This window comes from Simochromis diagramma, unplaced genomic scaffold (genome assembly GCF_900408965.1).
Source record: "Simochromis diagramma unplaced genomic scaffold, fSimDia1.1 OVJJ01000107.1, whole genome shotgun sequence".
Taxonomy (NCBI): Eukaryota; Metazoa; Chordata; class Actinopteri; order Cichliformes; family Cichlidae; genus Simochromis; species Simochromis diagramma.
Window position 1 is genome coordinate 7425560 of NW_024387209.1, and position 18006 is coordinate 7443565.

Sequence of the window (18006 nt, forward strand, 5' to 3'; positions counted from 1 at the left end):
ATGATACACGCACCATTTTTATTACTGTCATCACTGTAGCTTCTCAGCTGCTTCACTATAACGGGAGGAAGAGGGGGATTTATTATGAACTATTAAATACTATCATACAATCTCATACTTCAAAATGAGTTTTAAATAAAACCTTTAAGGGTTTTAAATCCTTTAAATGTGTCTTTGAGTTTTCTTGTAGTAGCTTTTAATCAGTTATTAAGCAGAGGTGGTGTATTTATTTAGAATTATCAGGGATAAGTTGGATCGGTGCATGCTAGATCCTTCAGTTAGTTGGATCAATTCAGTGAAACAACAAGCAGTTTATCAAAAATGTCATGCGTCAAAATAAAAGCTTCAAATATGCTTTAAAAACCTTTAAATGTGTCTTCGCCTTGTGTTTTCTTGCCTTAAACCAGCCTTTAAATAAGTAGTAGTCGTAGGTTTGCTCTGGTGTACATTTGGTCCTCCAATCAGTGGGAGCAACTCAGTGAAACAAAGCAAATCATTTTGATTCTTAAACTTGCTGACAGCTACATAAGTATGTTATCTGCTTACAGCAATTTGCTCAAGATGCTTTAATTAAAGCGTTAAAATGTCATTTGTTTCAAAAGAAAAGCTTCCAAATATGATTTTAATATTTTTTAAAGGTTTTAAAAAGCTTCACTTTGTGTTTTCTTGTCTAAATTAATAATTTGTTTTATATGTACAGCATTTTTTAAACTGTAAAAGAACACTTCCAGAACAGCTGGACACAGCACATTTCAGCAAAGTCAGTAAAAACAGGATGAGACTATTTTCATTGGCAGATTGATTCACATCTAGTTTCCCAGTGACTGGAATCAAAGTTTTAGTCATTTAATGTGATTTACTAAGAAACGAATACAGAATATTTTTGGCTTTATTGTTTAAAACTTTGGTCGTGGCATTTATGTTGTTTTCTCATCTTAAAATAGTGATAATCAGCAGGAGGGCTGGGCTCAGTTGACTTTAATCCATCTGAAAAGAAAGAGTTCATTGTGACGAAGCCAAGCACACCTCACCGTTTGTGAACAAACACGAAGCCCCGAGGGTTTGGTACTCTGTAATTTGGCTACTTTTATTCGAGCAGGGTCATTTTCAAGAGAAATTACAAATTAAGAATTCAATAATACTTTTACAAAGACATTTCAGGAAAGATTCTTCTTCAGTCATGATATCATACATAGTATTTAACAGTCCCTCTTCATTTTTTTAGCTTAAAAAAAGAAACAAAGATGAAGAAAGTGGAATTTTTCAGTCGAAAATACAGTGTTTTCACAATTGTATAAAAGTTCCCAAATTTGGAATTTTCCAGTAGCTGGAAAATAAAGGAAAAAAAATAAAATAAAATAAGATTAAACTTCGCATTTCACAATGTTTCAAAACACAATAAATGCTCTCTTTACGTAAAATTTGCCCCTATGATCGACACCATGTTCCTTTTTACTAAAATATATCTATATATTGAAGAACTATAGTACTGTACACAACAGTATGAAATAAATAAAATTAGGAAATATAAAATGGGCCACATAAATAATGTTTTCTTTTCAACCTACAAATAAATGAAATGCAATTTGTTGTTTTCAAAAAAAAGAGGAAAAAATGGTTTGGTGTAATACTGACAAAGAAAAGAGGTGAGAAAACATTGCACAACATAATGTAAACTAAGGAACTGCTGCCTATAATACTGACACGGGTGCTTCAAAGAACAACGGTGAACCATTTCATCAATACTGAAGCTGGTGAAAAAAAGTAACCTTCCTTTTACACAATACGAGGGTGGCACTTGCAGAAAACACACAGGTTAAAAGGTTTGCATATAAGGCTTCTTTTTTCTTATCAAAAACACCTTACAAAGGCTTCGTCCTTCATTTTTTTTTTTGACCCTCCCCAAAAGACAACATCTGTCCGTAAAACTGTATTTTCCCTTAAAATGAAGGTCTCTTTTAAAAAAAAATAATAAAGAAACAAACAAAAAAATAAACGGGGGGGGGGAAAGCTCCTTCACACAGTCTTTGAATTTTAATTCCTTCATTTGATTCAAGAGGCCTAAAACAGTGTGGCTGGAGATGAAAACTAAAGACGACACCGTAGGTAGGTTGGTGATAACAAAGGTAATACTGAAGGACTGTAGTAGTGCAGATACTACTGCTCTTTTTCCAACACTGTATAAATATATACATAGGCAATACTTTTTATTATTTTTGTTCATGATTATAGAAGCGGAGTGCAATTTGTACAAGTCACTAGTTGTGCTATAAATACTATGGAACACAGGGGTTTTATTTGAGGAGGTTAGCACCACACATATTTTTAGGCCTTAGTACTGTACATTTTTTGAAATGTATTCATTTATTCATTGTTCGGTTTGCATAATGCAGCTTATTTCACAAACCCAAGCCTCCCCCTTTCCCCTTCAATGCCTCCTTCTTCCTCCTCCTCTTCCGGATTGATATTTGAGTCCACGTTGAGGAGTCCGTCAAGCTTCCCGGAAGCTTCAGGCACGTGCACGTACAGCTTAAAACACGGCGTTTTAAACCGAGCAGGTAAGAATACTTGAACCGAAAAGAGAGAAACTTAAAAACTTTTTTTCTTTTCTTTTCTTTTGTTTTTTTTTTTCATTAGTTTTTCTTTTTTTAAACTTCTAAAGATGGGAAGCTTCTGAAGTGTCGCCGCCGATTACACGCCATCCTCCATCGCGTCCTCGTGATCCGATTTGGTTTCCGTTTTGCCGTCCAGCGAGCTATCGTCCATCGAGTGCTCTCCGTTCTCCTCCTCGTCCCTCAACGTGTCCGGGTCCGTGTCCATGCTCTTGCTCTCCTCCTCCTCCTCCTCAAACTCGTCGTCCCTCCGTCCGATCTTTGCGTACGTTCCATCCACTTCCTTTCGCCCTGCATCTCTGATCCCTCCGTTCACCACGTCATGCCTCAGAATAGCCTCTCGCTCCGCCAGCTCTGGGTAACCCTGAGGAGTCATGCCCTGCAAGTACGCCCTGCTCATGAGCAGCTCGGTGGGCTCCAGGTGGCCCTTCTCGCGGGCCTCCCTCTCTGCGGCCTCCCGCTCCTCGGCCTCCCGCTTGCAGTAGGAGTAGCGGTGGTTCATGTGCTGCGAGTATGAGCCCGAGTGCGAGAACCTCTTCCCGCACTTGTCGCATTGGTAAGGTTTCTCCCCCGAGTGCAGTCTGGAGTGCTCAATGAGATGGTGTTTGTGTTTGAAGGCTTTCTTGCAGATCTGGCACTGGTGCGGCCTCTTGCCTGCGGAGACACAAAGCAGAGAAAAAACGAAAGGGACGTGAGAGGCGTCCTGCAGCCACAGCAAATCAAACACACACACACACACACACACACAAGTCAGAATCAAAGCAAAATATTGAGGAAAAACTCTGATGAACTGGATGGCATGGAGTAAAAATGACATCACCGAGCATTAAATCCAACTTACGACTTTGGGCTATTTGTTTATTCAAATTGGGAGCACGATGAGAAAAGCGTGCTCGCATTCACAGGCCTACATTATGGAAATTCCCCTCCTGTGGTTGAAGCATGAAGAAACTCAACCGCAACTACTTATTTTAGGCCCTGCGTGCCACACTGATGAATGCAACATAAATAAACTACTGCAAAAGCAAACAAACAGAGAAGGCGACAAAGGGGTAAACAAACCCGAGATGGGGCTGTGGGGCGGGGAAGGCTCCGAGGGGTAACCCTGCTCATCTCCAATTGCAATTCGAGTTCATGGCGAGGCCTGGGCCTATATTAGGTTTTGAGCTGGAGCTCCTTCCCTACCAAATATGACGGCGCGGCTCAGATGCCAAGGCTCAAAATGAGAAACCCGAGCTGTCCGAGAGTGCAGGGTGAGATAGTTTTATGACACGGGGCCATAAACTCTCTGGCTAAATGGCACTTTTCCCCCACACTCCTTCACCTAAAAGATACCTGGATTCTTTTTAAGAAGCTACAAAGAAGCCTCTAATTTTGGCATTTCCCTAACTGCTGCTCACCACGTGTGGAAATATGGCTTCCTGCCTCGCACAAATCACATGACTCCCCCCTCTGACAGCTCCGAAACTGCACTCCAGGTCCAACATCTGGCACGATATTGTTAAAAACACACAACGATGCATCAGGAGTGGAGATAACGCATCCCCGCGCCCCACCCCATTTTTTCTCTTTTAAATAAAGAGGAGATCTGACGGTGGAGCCTCCCTCCCTTTTATGTCCAACCAGATAACACGAAGGCTGCGTAAAGCACAGAGCGCTTCTCTACAGATAGTGGATAAAATAAATGATGCAACTTGGTGAAAGAGGATCTCTGTATAATAACTATAATGAAAGACTTGTTATCGGTGCTCTGAAGCTTCTAAGCACTACTCTGCTGATGTGATCTATCGTCAATAATAGGGCCGATAAAGGCATTAGGGAGCCTTTTGCTGGCTTTACATATCTAGGTGAATTGATGTGTCTTTAAAGATAGCAAAGTGGTTCATACAGGAAGACATGATTGGGAAATAAATGGTACAATCCTGCCTATACCTGCAAAATTACAGAAAAAGAACACACAAAGCCTTTACTCATTCGCTGGATTTCAACCCTGTCAATGAAGAAGCAAGTTAGGTGTGGGTTTACATATATACAACTTAAGGGTTAAACAGAGAAGGAAAGAAGGAGGGAAAAGGGGGATAACATAAAAAAATATTTATATATTAAAATATATTCATACTGATAGGATTTGGCAACACAAACATTTAAAACATAAAAAAAGCATGGGGTTTAAAATAAGGGTCTAGAACAGTATATACCTGTGTGTTCATATTTGTGTCTTAGAAGGGAACTGCTCTTCTGGAATGTTTTGTCGCACAAGTCACACGCGTACATACCACTTTCGGTCTTCTTAATCTTCTTCCGCGACAGACAGGAGTCGGGGTCTGTCATGTCGTCCAGCCCTGACATGTAATCTGGTGTACCGTCGAGCAGGTCCCCCTAAAAAGAAAAAAAAATCACAAACAAAAAAAAGGGAGAAAGGATAACACAATAATGAATTTAGTGTGATGATGAGCTGTTGTATATTCTTTTAAAAGTGAGAAAACAGTGAGGTGGTCACTGTGTGTGTGTGGCAAATAACATGACTCTAGCTTAAGCTAGCTTCATGTAAATGTTGCTAATATCTGTTGCTGACATTATTCCACATGTAATCCCTTTAAATTTTTACTTAAATTATGAGTTTATGTTCTTAATGTGACTCAAACAAAAATTAATTTATTTATAGTTATGTTTAACCAGAAGACACCCTTTTCTGAAGTGTAAATTGCTAAGCTAACTATAAATTAAGAGTAAATATCAAAATGCTACACATTGCTCAAAGAGCGTTCGTGTTAAAATCTCAAAAGGTGTGACAAATTTTTTTTTAGCAAACACAATAAATATTTTCTGAGCTGCTGGGAGTTTTTAACCCCTTTAGAAGGGTATTTACCTTAAGCCGCTGTAGCAAGAAAGCTAATATTTGTTAACCCACTATCTGGTTTTAATGAAAAGTGGAGTTTATTTTATCTATAAAGCTATAAAACCTATAAGCTCTTTATAAGCAGTGTATACTTTTTTAAATGTGAAAAAAAGTTTATTAGTTGTTTATTTTTTTAGAATATGTATGTTAGAGCTAAAGTTTATTTTTCTTGCTAACTTTGTCTTGCTAGAAAAACAACCTTGTACTAGTAGTTACATTTTCAAGCTATATAATCTTTTAAGGTGACAGTTAATTATAACTAAATTAAGGAAAAATAAGGTGCCTGTGTTCATGTGCTGGTTTATTAACTCCTAATACTAATTTGAGAGAAAGCTAATGTTTATAATTTTAGTTGCAATTTCTTATATTTAGGTTTGCTATGATATATCTTGAAAAATTGTATGAAGTTTGACGAAAAGTTAGCAATTAGGTGTCATGCTAATTGCTATATTAACAGCTAAGTGTTTGTTAGCTAATTAGTATGCTTTGAGAGTGTCATTTAGCAAAACTACAAACACTTTGTAGCTCAATCTACGTTGGTGGAAAAGCTCATACTTGATACTTATATTATTTTAAATTACATTGATTTACATTATTAGCTGAATTTTGTGAGTTTAGGTCATAACTGCTTCATATTACATTAATATAAAGTTACTGATAGCATGCTAATTTCTAAACTAACTGTTAATTTTAAAGGAAAGTCCAGAAGATCAATGCAAAAAAAAAAGAAGTTATTTAGTTGTGAATATCCTCTTTTCTTTAAACAATAGCTGGTGAAAGATCATAAAAATATCTAGCCAGACACCATTTGTCCACATAGGATCATTACACTGAAGCGTTCCTCCCAAACAATCACACAACGCTACATGTTCTCATGCATTTTTGATTACCAGCACATACCGGCGTTTATTTCTTATAAAACTTTCAGCTCTGCAGTAATATCACCCATCTATAACTGACAGTCTCCTCATTATGAAACACCGCTATAATGGTGTATTCAGTGTGGTCTAATTTTGTACACGAGCGTTAATTCTGCACATTCCTTTAAAATTCTCTTTTATGATGAAGATTAGTCTTAAATATGAATTGATGGAGAACAATATTACAACATTAGAGGAGGCACAGTGAGCCATTCTTGACATTGCAAACTCATATAATGATTAAAATCAGAAGGTGCACCTTAATGGCCAATATTGAGCCACCGAAGCTTTCTTTAATGAATATGTGTGTGATAATGTGGGGACAGCACTGCACTGTGTTTTAAGAAGGGACCACTATCACTCTGCAATCAATTTGAACTAAACGCCTGTAGCTGTATTTTTAAAATCTAATTTAATAACTTAGAATAGGAAACATTATTAATACTTTTTTTCATCAAAATGGCTCCCTCTATGTTAAACAGCCTTCAGCATTCACTGGTAATGAACATGGAGACTGTGCATTATTAATCCACATGTAGAAGCTCATTTTGGCTTTGGCTCTCTTTAAAATGCAGCAAAGTTGCAATGGGAAATTTCAGAGAAGTGCACAGCTCCGGGGCTCACCTTTGTCATTTTTACAAAGGCCTTTCACCCATATTTAATAACAAAATATGTGAGTTCAGGCCAGCTCTGGAGGAGGACTGGAGTCGAGAGCATTAATGTACTCCAGCGGGTAAAATTTACTGTGCAGAGTGGTAACAATTAGAGCTTTAACGAGATTAAACTTTAGGGCCAATATGGGTCCTGTCATATATTTGAACCTGATGCTGTTTGATATTTTGTGCCAGTGTTTTTTGAGGGTAAAAATTAAAACACCACTAACATTCATAAATCTGCAAATGAAACTCTGGTAGAAGGGCTGGAGGCTCATTAAGACGGGATGAGATAATCCAGTTAAAATGAAGTCAAGGAAGTAGAAGCAATCCTCAAAGCTTTTTCTTTTTCATCACTGAATGATATTACTGCTAAAACAGCTGAACACAGGCTGCACAGGCCCTCCTTTCCTCCCACTAATGACGCCTCACTTTTTCCACCCCGGGGTTGTGTCACAGCTGTTTATCTCCATTGCCTATGCCAGTTCAGTCTACCTCAGGTGAGCGTTTCACTCTCCTAACTCCTGAGTGGTTTTTTAATTAGTACAGAAATGAGTTCAGATCATTTCAGAGAATCTGAGTGAGCCTGGGGCTTTCACAAAACCACAGGTGGCTTATTTACCTGGAAACCTGGTTTCCGCTGGTACTTTCTCCTCTGCTGCATCTCGGCAAGGGTAGCTGCCCCTGCTGCATAAGTGTAGGCCATGTGTGGTAGGAAGCCCATTTGATCCATGCCCGGATAGGGCCTAAGACCTGGTATGCTGGCCTGCATCGGGGGCATGAATGTGGCGGGTGGGAAAGCGCTCTGAGGTGGAAGCGACGTGTACAAGGGTTTGGCCGCAAACGGGTTAATGCCGAAGATGGGGCTAGTGCTTTTTTCTAAGTTTCCATTGTTGGTAGAGCCTGAGAAATCCTTTTTGAGATAGGCCAAGTTCAAAGGCTCTTCGAAGTGCTCTCGGGGAGAAGGGATGCTGTTATGGTCAATGGTAATACTGTTGACTTTAGGTCTGCTTTTGACAGTCAGTGCATGCTTGGGTTCCTTCATGAGTCTCGGCAGAGACAGGTCCAGCGGCTCAGCCTGCAGGTCTTCTGAAGTCAAGCTGTTTGGAGTGTAGGAGCTGCTGTGAGAGTTTTTGGAAGAAGTGGAGGACAGATTTAGCGGGGAAGGGGTGTTGCTGCGGGAGTGGTCCAACTTTTCACCTGTGGGTTTGGTTTGGCTGCCGCTGAACTGGTGGTTTTTCAAATGTCTGAGCGGGTTGTCACAGTTGTTCACGTTGTTATGGAGCTCTGCTATGGAGGGTGATGTGATGCGGTCAGTAGGCTTGATTAGAGACAGTGGCGACCTAGCTGCCAAAGAGTCTTTTGGTGGAGTGTGGTGGTTATTTGTTCCGACAACCATATCCGTGTTGTTCCTGTGCTCTAGTGGTGGGGTCCTGTTAGTGCCGTACTCGTACATCTTTCGCTGCTCAAACCACTCCTTGACAAATTCCTGAGGAAGGCCGACCGCTATGGAAATCTTGAGCAGCTCCTCCGAGTTGGGCTCCATGTTCATGGCAGAGTATGCCTTCAACACAGACATGTGGTCCCTGTAAGGGTTAAGAGGCCCAGTGAGTACCTTGTCAGACAACACGGAGGAGGGTAAGTGAGTGTTCTTCTCCATGAATATCCCTGGTTTATTGGGCATCAAATTTTCACTGGGCTGCAGCACAGCTTTGATCTCCTCGTTCATTTTACACAGGTAGCGTTCGTGCTGATGCAAAGGTATTGGCCCGGGGAAGGTTTCTTTGCAGTATTGGCAAGCGTAAGGTGTAAACATGTTGTTTTCCTGCACCTTCTCATCCACACCTCCTTCAAGCATGTGGTTGGGTTTCTCTCGTTTGATATTGCTAATCTGTCTCTTTGAGTCTGTAGTCAAGCTCTGGAGGCAGGCTTTGGCTTCGTTCACTTTTTCTAATGTGTAGTCAATGATGCTTTTGGTGGCGCCGTTGTGATTGACAAGTGGAAGACCGACCTGAGCCGTTGTCAGCGCTTGTTTCTGCTCCTCTATCTGGGATCCCAGCTCCTTCATGTGGGCTTTGAGCTTGGAGAGCTCTTCTGGCTTGCAGTCCATTTTCTGCCTGCACACAGTGTTGTCCACGATCTGGAGAACCTTCTGTACTTCGCTCAGGTTATTCCCCAGTGGACCCGGGTAGCTCAGGAGCTGCGCTTCAAGTCCGGCCATCCCAAGATGCTGCAAGGGGCTCTGGGCCGAGTTGTGGTGGATCCCAAGTGGGCTGTTTCCCCCCACTCCTCCATTCATGAAAGGCCCAGGAGCGGCAAATCCATGAGAAGCCATCATCAGCTTGTAGTCGAAGTCCAGCGGCTCCGTCTTGATGTTCAGGTGGTTGTTGTGCTCGGCGAGGCTGAGTGGCTTGCCGTTCTCAAGCTTTTGCCGCAGCTGGGTGATGGCAGTGTTAGTGGGGGAGGCGGAGGCAGAGGTGGGGGAGGAGCCTGTCTTCATGTTGCTGCGCATCCTGCCATTGACTGCAATCAAGCCAATACACTTTTTGCTGCTGATGTGGGAACTGTAGGAGCCCGAGTGAGAGAAGCGCTTCTTGCAGTTGGGGCACTCATAAGGTTTTTCACCTGAAACAAGAAATATAGATGGTTAGCCAAGACCAGTAAACAACCAATTGGCTCAAAGGGGGGTCATGCAATTTTGCTTTTTCTCTCATATTATTTTACGGTCTATACTTTACAATATAAAACGCCTTGAGGTGGCTGTTGCTGTGAACTGGTGCTATGTAAATAAAACAGAATTGAAATTAACTGAATTGTGCCAAGATGTGCAATATGCACTAGAGCCGGTAATCTTCCAGTATAGTGTCTGCGTTTTCTTTATTTTCTGCCAAACTGAATTGGTTTAGAGATCTTTGCTCTTTTTTTGTATTTACATGTTTTGAGTGAAAGTAAACCATTCTTTAACATTTATTAGCTTTAACGTTTTCTGCTCAGCTCAGTGAGCACACAAAGACACTAAACACAAAGGCATGGAAACCTCACTGACTACTTTTGTTTTGGACATTTTAAGCATGTTCAAACAAGTGTGATGGACATGAAATTATTTTTATTTGATTTTATTTGTAGGAAAAAAGGCTCTCATCCAATAAACTGTAGGAATTAATTGAAAAAACAAATTCCTTAAGAGTTGGGGCACTGTTAAGAAAATGTCAAAGTTATTTAATTCTTCATGTTTTGCTTTGAACCTAAAGTCAATGTAATCTGAAAAAAAATGCATTAAAAATTAATTAAATTATATAAAATAATAAATTATAGTTGAGCAATAGGGCTTCCTAGGTAAGGATACTATTTGTTTCATGCTTGTATTACCAGAATAACAGCTCCACAGTACATGAAGTTTTGAAGTAAGTTTAATGTACACATCTGACCTCTGCAACAAAATACTCTTTGTTTAAGGCTGATAAAAAGGAAAGTTTGCGACAAGTAAACAAATAAATTCAATTCAATTTAAAAGCTTCACACACATAAGCAAATATTGCACACCCCGAGGACTTCAGTGTCCATTAACAGCCGACGAGTATCCAAAATAAACCAAAAGGAATATCTGTGGATCCTTAAATCACCGTTATGAATATTCAAAGAGCAGGGCAGCGTTCTTCCTGCAACTCACCGCTATGAATCCGGAGGTGTTCCTTCAGATGGTGCTTGTATTTGAAGGCCTTGCCGCACTCGGTGCATTTGAACTTGCGGTTGCCGGCCGCTTGGTTGAGCAGTTGGTGCTGTGAGAGAGAAAAAAAAAAAGAGTGAGAGAGAGAGAAAGAGATTTAAAAAAAAAAAGAAAAATGTACAAACATGGAGGGGGTAAGAGTTCAGTTCACGCTACAAGCCAAATGGCTCCTGTCGCAAACGAAGCATCTTGGCTTTCTACTCCCACCTCCGTTGAGCAACTACAGGCAGCGGCGGCGATAACAGAGAGAATCACATACCTTTTAATTTCCTGGCTGCACAGCCAAAGGAGGCCTGCCTTTAGAATTTGGCAGCCCAGAAAATAGAATAAATGAAAAGAGTCTTTTTTTAGAGCGTTTCTCCTTCATTAGAGGTGCCGATGTGATCTACTTTTCATTAATTTGGGGTCTAATCAGTCCAAAATGTATTCAGAATCATCTGTGAGCTCTCTCTCGCCCAGCATACCTGTATTCACACCATCTGAATTGCACTTTTTTTTTCTTTCCTCCCCTCTGCAAATGTGTTGCAGTAATTAGGTCCCCCCCCCCCAAAAAAAAAACCCCTAAAATGTCTCTTTAATAATCTTGGGATAAAGAAGCCAGCACATGGGCCCGGCCTTGATTTTGCTGTTCAAAAAAAAGGTAAACATCAGTTGCAATCCATCACATTTGCAATTCAAACAGAGCCTTCCTCTCTTAAAAAAAGGGAAAGAAGAATCAAAAAATAATAATACTCAGCAACAACAACACGGGGTGTGTAAACCTGGCTCGTCACTCACAAAACAATTAATTCCAAGTGGGAGGTAGGGATGTTAAATGGTTAGTAAATATGGATAAAAGAAAAAAAGAGAGAGAGACACATTTTCTCTGAGCTTGCTAGGGGGAAAAGCAGAGCGACTCCCTCCTCCCAGTTCAGCCTTGACAAATGCTGGGGTGTGTGCTGACTCTACCCACATTCCTGGGGAGACAGATGGTGGCGCGCAGGACACTGGGAGGACTGGGAGGAATTGTTCAAACAGCCCCAACCTTCAAAGATCAAGCAGGGAGAGTCGAGGCCCCGCCAAGCGCCGGAGAGGGACCCCACCGCTCGTATGTTGCTGAGTTGCATAAACAAACAGCAACAGCTGCTTCGCTACCTCCGCCCCCACCTCCATCGCCACCGCCACCACCTTCCTCTTACTTCCCCCTCCCTGAGGACCCCTGCCCGGTAAAGTTTAGTCTCGCCACCACTGCTAATAAGACACAATTGCTCCGCGCTCGTAATTGTGAATGGCACTGGCGAAAACGCTCCGTCTCTCCTTCATGGCTTGTTGTCTGTGTGAATGCCACCACTGCTGTTTGTGGGCGGGGGCCCGACTGGATTGGATTGGATGTTTGCATATGTATAACCTCTAATTAGTCATATTTCAGCTAATTGCTTAAGAGGAGGAGGAGTATTAACGCTTGTAAACATAGCAGACAGAACGGAGCAGCACATGTTTACCTATCAGAACATTACTCTTTATGTTAATCTGACTGCGGCTCGGCTTGTTGTTAATTGCCAAATGTACATCTAATATAAGCAAACAGTGGAGTTTGTCAGTGTCGATAATTAGAGGACAGGCTTAAAAAAACAAGAGCGCCACCTAGGGAAAGGAATCAAAATGAGTAAGACATCACCTCAATCTCATCTGGAGGATTAGCACTTAAACAATCCAGCTCATTTACAAATCAAGATAACCGGCTTTGTAGAAGGAGCCACGGTGCTTGAATAGGAGTCTTTGGCCATTGACTGGACTCCGGAGGGGAGCAGCAACAGCATTGTAATATGAGGATTGGGACAGCGGCTCAGTCGGCCGGCCCATCTGCTCACGTTTACACCCAGCTGGTAGATCAGGTGAAAGTGCTGGCTGCTGACATCTGATCAAATCAGCCACAGTCTGAGCCTGTCATCCTCGCTTCAGAGAGCACAACACAACACCCACGACCTGGGACTGAACACCGCAAAGCATCAGAGTACATGATATCATCTGTTATTGGCTGAATGGCTCAGTTCTTTTTTTATAACTCTACTTGCATTACAAGGTTTTTCTAGCAGAGGAAGTCCAAGAGAAAATTGGACACCGAGACGTGACAGATTATTTTTCTCCAAACGGGGCTGACCCATTTGAGCTGTAGTTTTTCTGTATGTAAAAGAAAAAAGTCTAACATTTTATAATAAACATTGGTAATAAACGATAAATTGGTAGTTACCTTTGTATCTCACCAGGACCAATTCATTCTTGATTTTTCACTTAGTTTGGCAGACAAGTACATTACATTCATTTTGGACCCCCACATTAGTCTAGTTATTATTACAATCCGCCAAGTTATTACTGCTATTAGTTAATAGTAAAATGTTTAACTAAGTTTCTTACTGAGACCCATACATAATCTGATTACTGGCATGTCTACAATAACCATTGCAACACAGATTTACAACAGTTTTTCTACTTTTAACAAACCACAAAATGACAATATTATTTGCTACTTAATAGTTTGTGTTTATAGATGGTTAAACATCATTTCCTGTCTTACTCATTGTTTGGTTTTGTTTGTAGTCTAGGTTCACATTAGGCTGGGGAAGGCTGTTCAGATCAGGGTTGACTGAATCTGTGGTTTTATAGGTGAGCTAAGAAAATGAGGAAAGTGATGGTAACATTTATTAATCATTAATAGCTTGTTATATAATCAGAATGTAACTATTACAGAATTGTATTATTTATGTAATTAAAAATAATAAATTAACAAATTTTAACAAATTATTAGCCAATGATTTCAGGGTGTCTGAGTGAAACAAATTTCTGGGTTTTTTTTTGTTTTTTTTTTTTAAAGGCCAAACAGCTGCCTGCTGGAGGTCTCGTCCTGAGATAAAGGGAGTTCCTTGGCCCCACTTTCATCAAGTGATTGTTCATAGGTGGATCAATGGATTGCTGGCTGAAGTGTCATTAACTCATAATACAATACAGTTTGGCATGACTATTGCATGGCGCTGTTTACATGTCTACATAAGTGGATTCTTTACATTTAGAGGTTAAGTCGCAGTTTTTAATAAAGCAAAAATTCTTCAATTATAATTATCCTCCGAAGCAAAAACACCAACTTCATCTACTTTGAAATTTACTGCTCCGATTTTAGCTTACTGAGAACTTATAATTATCCCCAAATGTGCAAAAACTCTGAAAGCGTGCAATTTTTTTTTTGCCACAATCTATCTCAGCGCACATCTTCAACTAAAAGCTGACAAGCGAGTTAAACACCCGTAACTGCTGGATGCGTTTTCACCTCACAGAACTTTAAGGTGATTCATGCTAACTGCCAGCGGATTCACATTATATTTCAGACGTACAGGATATAAATCGTGGGAGAAAAAAATTAAAGTATACACAGATGTTTATGCAGTGCATGAAATTAGAAGTGGAGGGGGGTGGAGTTTGATGGAGTGCTACGACTGCGGGCTGCACCAGAAGAACATTAAAGGCCAGGAGTGAAGTGAAGTTAAGGAGCTGATAAAAATTTCCAAATTGGAAATTAACACAATCATTCGATCGTGAACACGAGACTGGAAAATCATATCAGGGAGGGCCATCAAAAAACCATTTAGGGCCTCAATTAAAGTTATTACCATTAAAGGATCTGCATCTTCAAAATGCCATGAAAAATTAATAATGATTGCCAATCAGAAAAAATGATCTCCCTTCTCTGAGGGATCGGGGCACATTAGAAATGAAATGAAACAGGGGACAGACAGAGGAGGAAAAGGAAGGAGGGAAAAACAGGAAGAAGGGGATGGGATGAGGAAGAAGAAGGAGAAAAAAGAAAGAATATCCCCCTCACCTGATCCCTTGCAGGCTTGTGTGTGGCCATATGCCGCTCAAGCTGAGTGCGGTAAGCAAACGTGTAGTTGCACAGGGGGCAGGCGAAGTTCTCCTCGTTCTTCTCATGGCGGTACTTGATGTGCTCCTTTAGCGATGTCAAACGCTTGTAGCCCCGGTCGCAGTAGGGGCAGGTCAACAGTTGGGCGAAGGCATCTGGCGTTCCAGGTGGCAGGTCTGCACAGGAGACAGCGGGAGGAGGAGAAGGAGGGAGGAGGAAGGGGAAAGGAAAGCGGGCCAAAAGGTCAGCGAATCAATGGCAACTAACGGGCGGGCTGCCCAGAGTGGTATGGGAGTTATCTCTGCAATCTGCTCCACATGAGAGTCACAGTGTCAGGCTGGCATCCGCTGCACTACGACCTCCTCCCGACTCACACACAGCACTCCCACTCGTTCTCACTTTCCTCCACATAGTTACAAACACGTACACAGTACTGGACGCACACACTATTCCACAGATAGTCCGAATTTCTTTAAACAGCCCTCATTTTCTAGTCCCCCCACACCTAACCACCACCGCTGGCACATTCATCGTGTCTGCAGCGTGAATCACAATCCCGCTCAAATTCAAGCCCCCCTCTTCCAATTCTTTCCCTCCGGGGAGCTTCGGAGGTGTGCTATCTGATTTCAAGCCCCTGCCCAGCTGTTGCTTAAGACTGTAGGTAAACACCCAGGCATCCGGCGAATCTGTGGGACCAACAGCTGCCCGGTCGTGTCAGCGAGAAGACTTTTTCTCCCCCTTTCTTTTCTTTTTTTTTTTTAAACATTTGCCAGGACATTAGCTGAGCAAGCACCCTCAGTTACTGCAGCAGTTATGCTATAAGAGTAGGCACATTTAAGGCTGGATATCCTTTAAAATGGTCTGGAGTAATAGGAAAGGTTTTTAAATGCATCGGTTTAAAGAACGTTTTAAGACATTCTTCAAGTTTAAAGGTTATTGTGGGTGTCTTTCTGCAAAAAACATCCACCAAGCTGCTGGCAACACATCTAGAGTTAAGAGCAGGGTTTGGGTTAGGTTTTGTCTACTTAGACAACCTTGAACTGAAAAACTATGATGCCAGAACAAATGCATGAGGCTTAATTTGAAAGATATCATATTCTCCTTCCTGAAAATATGCCTGTTAAGCCCTGTGAGGTCTAACCCTAAACCTACTTATATTTTAGAGGAAAAAAACTTTAATAGATTTGATGCTTGCCATCTAGAAGGATCCTTTTTGGTATCCCATGATTGTGAACATTTGGAAGAACAATTAAAAAATCATAATGACAAATTCTGATAGGTTAGGGTTCGGGTTGGGTCAGTGCCAATGACCCCAATGACTTAGACTTCACTTTCTTTTAACACGTGACTAAAAATAACCCTAACCCTGACTCTGAGAGGTTAAACCTACCTGTAACTCTTCCTTAACACAGGGAACCATAGATAGGTTATCAAAATTAGGTCAAAATTAGCATCAATTCCCAATATTTTCTGAGTCATAGCTGTTCTGGGTTACATCTTGTCTTGTTTCCTTCCTCTCACCCTAATCTTTCGACCCAGATCCTTCCTACAAACCCTTGGACAGGACCCGTACCGTTCTCCTCCGGTCCAGTGGCTTCCGGTGTGCCCAGGCGGGACAGCTCCTCGGGGGCTTCCGGGTAGATGATGGCGGTGTCGCCCCGCTGCAGGTACTCGGCGATGCTCACCACGTGGCTGTCGCTGTCATCCAGCTTCCGCTTGGCAAAGAAGTCCTCCAACTCTGAAGTGCAATCGACGCTCTTGACTGAAGTGACAGAGAGGAAGAGAGAGAGATGGAGATTGTGAAGGAGGAGACTGAGGACAGGAGGGTGGGGGGGAGGCGAGAGGAATAAATTGGATTCCCTTCGTCCCCAGAGAAATGTCTTACAGGAGGATATTGGGAACATCTTGGTGGAAATGTGATGAGGATAGCCACCCTAAAACATTACGGCCGTGCTTTGGGGAGAATGCATCTAAATTACTGGGCTTGCTTGTCACGCTATGTCGGCTAAAACAAGAACTGTAACTTAATCCGAACAAAAGTCGGGAGATAAAGGTGCTACCATGAGCCTTGAAAAAAACTTCACTGACCTAATTTACTCAAATAATTTTTTAAAAAAAAGAGCCTCATATACATACACATACAGACAAGCCTGGCTTAATCAGCAACAGAGCCACGTTTCTCAGTATCGACTTTCACATATAAGGTCAATCAAGAGGCTGTGGCTTTTGTTGATTCTGTGTTGAACAGATTACCAGGGCCAAACCACAAAAAGAGAAGAAAAAAAGGGAAAGAAAGAGCGAGAGAGGAGAGAGAGTGTGGGGGCGGGGGGCGGGGGGCATGCTTTGCCATAGCTGAGCTGAATGAATCTTAAGCCAACCAAAGTGCTGAGGCCACACAATGCGTTTTCTCAAATTATTTCCCAGTCCCTTCTCTTCAGGGAAACTCTTAAGCTGCAGCGTGGAGATAGCTGCCTCCTAAACAACAAACCGGAGCAAAAAGAAAATCAGCAGCCTTCATTAGTCAAGGGGATGGCCGACTTTCAAAACATCACACGTACGCGCGCACAGACACGCACACATACTGTTTACAACCTGGAGAGATCCTGGAGGATGTTTGGCGACCAAAATTATTATTTTTTTTTTTAAAAATCCTCACAAAACAAAAACAACCAAGTGATGTCTCATCAGACTTCACCCCCGTTAATTAGGCTTTTAGACTGCGAGCCAAGGTGAGGTTTAAAGAGCGATTTGTTAGACCGTGATGACTTTGCAGGCCAATTTGCGAAAGGTCAAGGTAGTAGATATTTGGATGTCAAAAATGGCACCGAAATGTCATCGGTGCCAATGGATCGCTTTTGATAACCGTGATGGCATAATTCTCAGTCTTCTCATTAGATGATTCTTTGTGGCTTTGGAGGAAGTGCTAAGCTAATTGTGATGATTGACTGATGATTGACTGGGTGCGGCTCAGTGCAAGCAGTTCCTGGACTTAAAGCTGAAAAGCTTCAGGGTAATGAAACATGGTTTACTTTAACATTCAGCTGATGCAAGTGACCAAGCTTCTATCATCAGGAATAATAAAATGAGGACATATTCTAGATGAAAAAACATACATGCAAAGTGTTTCTTTAAGGAGAAAACGACCAGCTTTCTTTCCAACGGACGAGGAAATCACCTGGATCAAAGTGTGCTTTGGCATCGGGGGACGTGATCAAACTGCTCATGTCTTTAAATGAAATCACATGTGATCTAGTGGCGGGGAGCTTCCACAGCGGTGCCACAGTATTGTTTCCAAAAGTCCTT

The 18006-nt window shown here is 41.6% G+C and overlaps 1 protein-coding gene across 6 annotated transcripts in view; it reads right to left on the reverse strand.

The window, feature by feature from the left end:
• Nucleotides 1-1066: 1066 nt before the first annotated feature.
• The window catches only part of zeb2b (zinc finger E-box binding homeobox 2b), a 97728-nt gene continuing 80788 nt past the window's right edge, over nt 1067-18006 (reverse strand). For 3 of the 6 annotated variants that reach the window (XM_040051571.1, XM_040051572.1, XM_040051574.1), the window contains 6 exons: nt 16277-16465; nt 14665-14879; nt 10755-10863; nt 7707-9709; nt 4811-4991; nt 2692-3266 (listed from right to left, as the gene is read on the reverse strand). In XM_040051571.1, coding sequence (XP_039907505.1) covers nt 2692-3266; nt 4811-4991; nt 7707-9709; nt 10755-10863; nt 14665-14879; nt 16277-16465 — 3272 coding nt within the window. Of the gene's footprint in view, nt 3267-4810; nt 4992-7706; nt 9710-10754; nt 10864-14664; nt 14880-16276; nt 16466-18006 lie in introns of all 6 variants that reach the window. The other 3 variants (XM_040051575.1, XM_040051576.1, XM_040051573.1) reach the window with 2 other exon arrangements.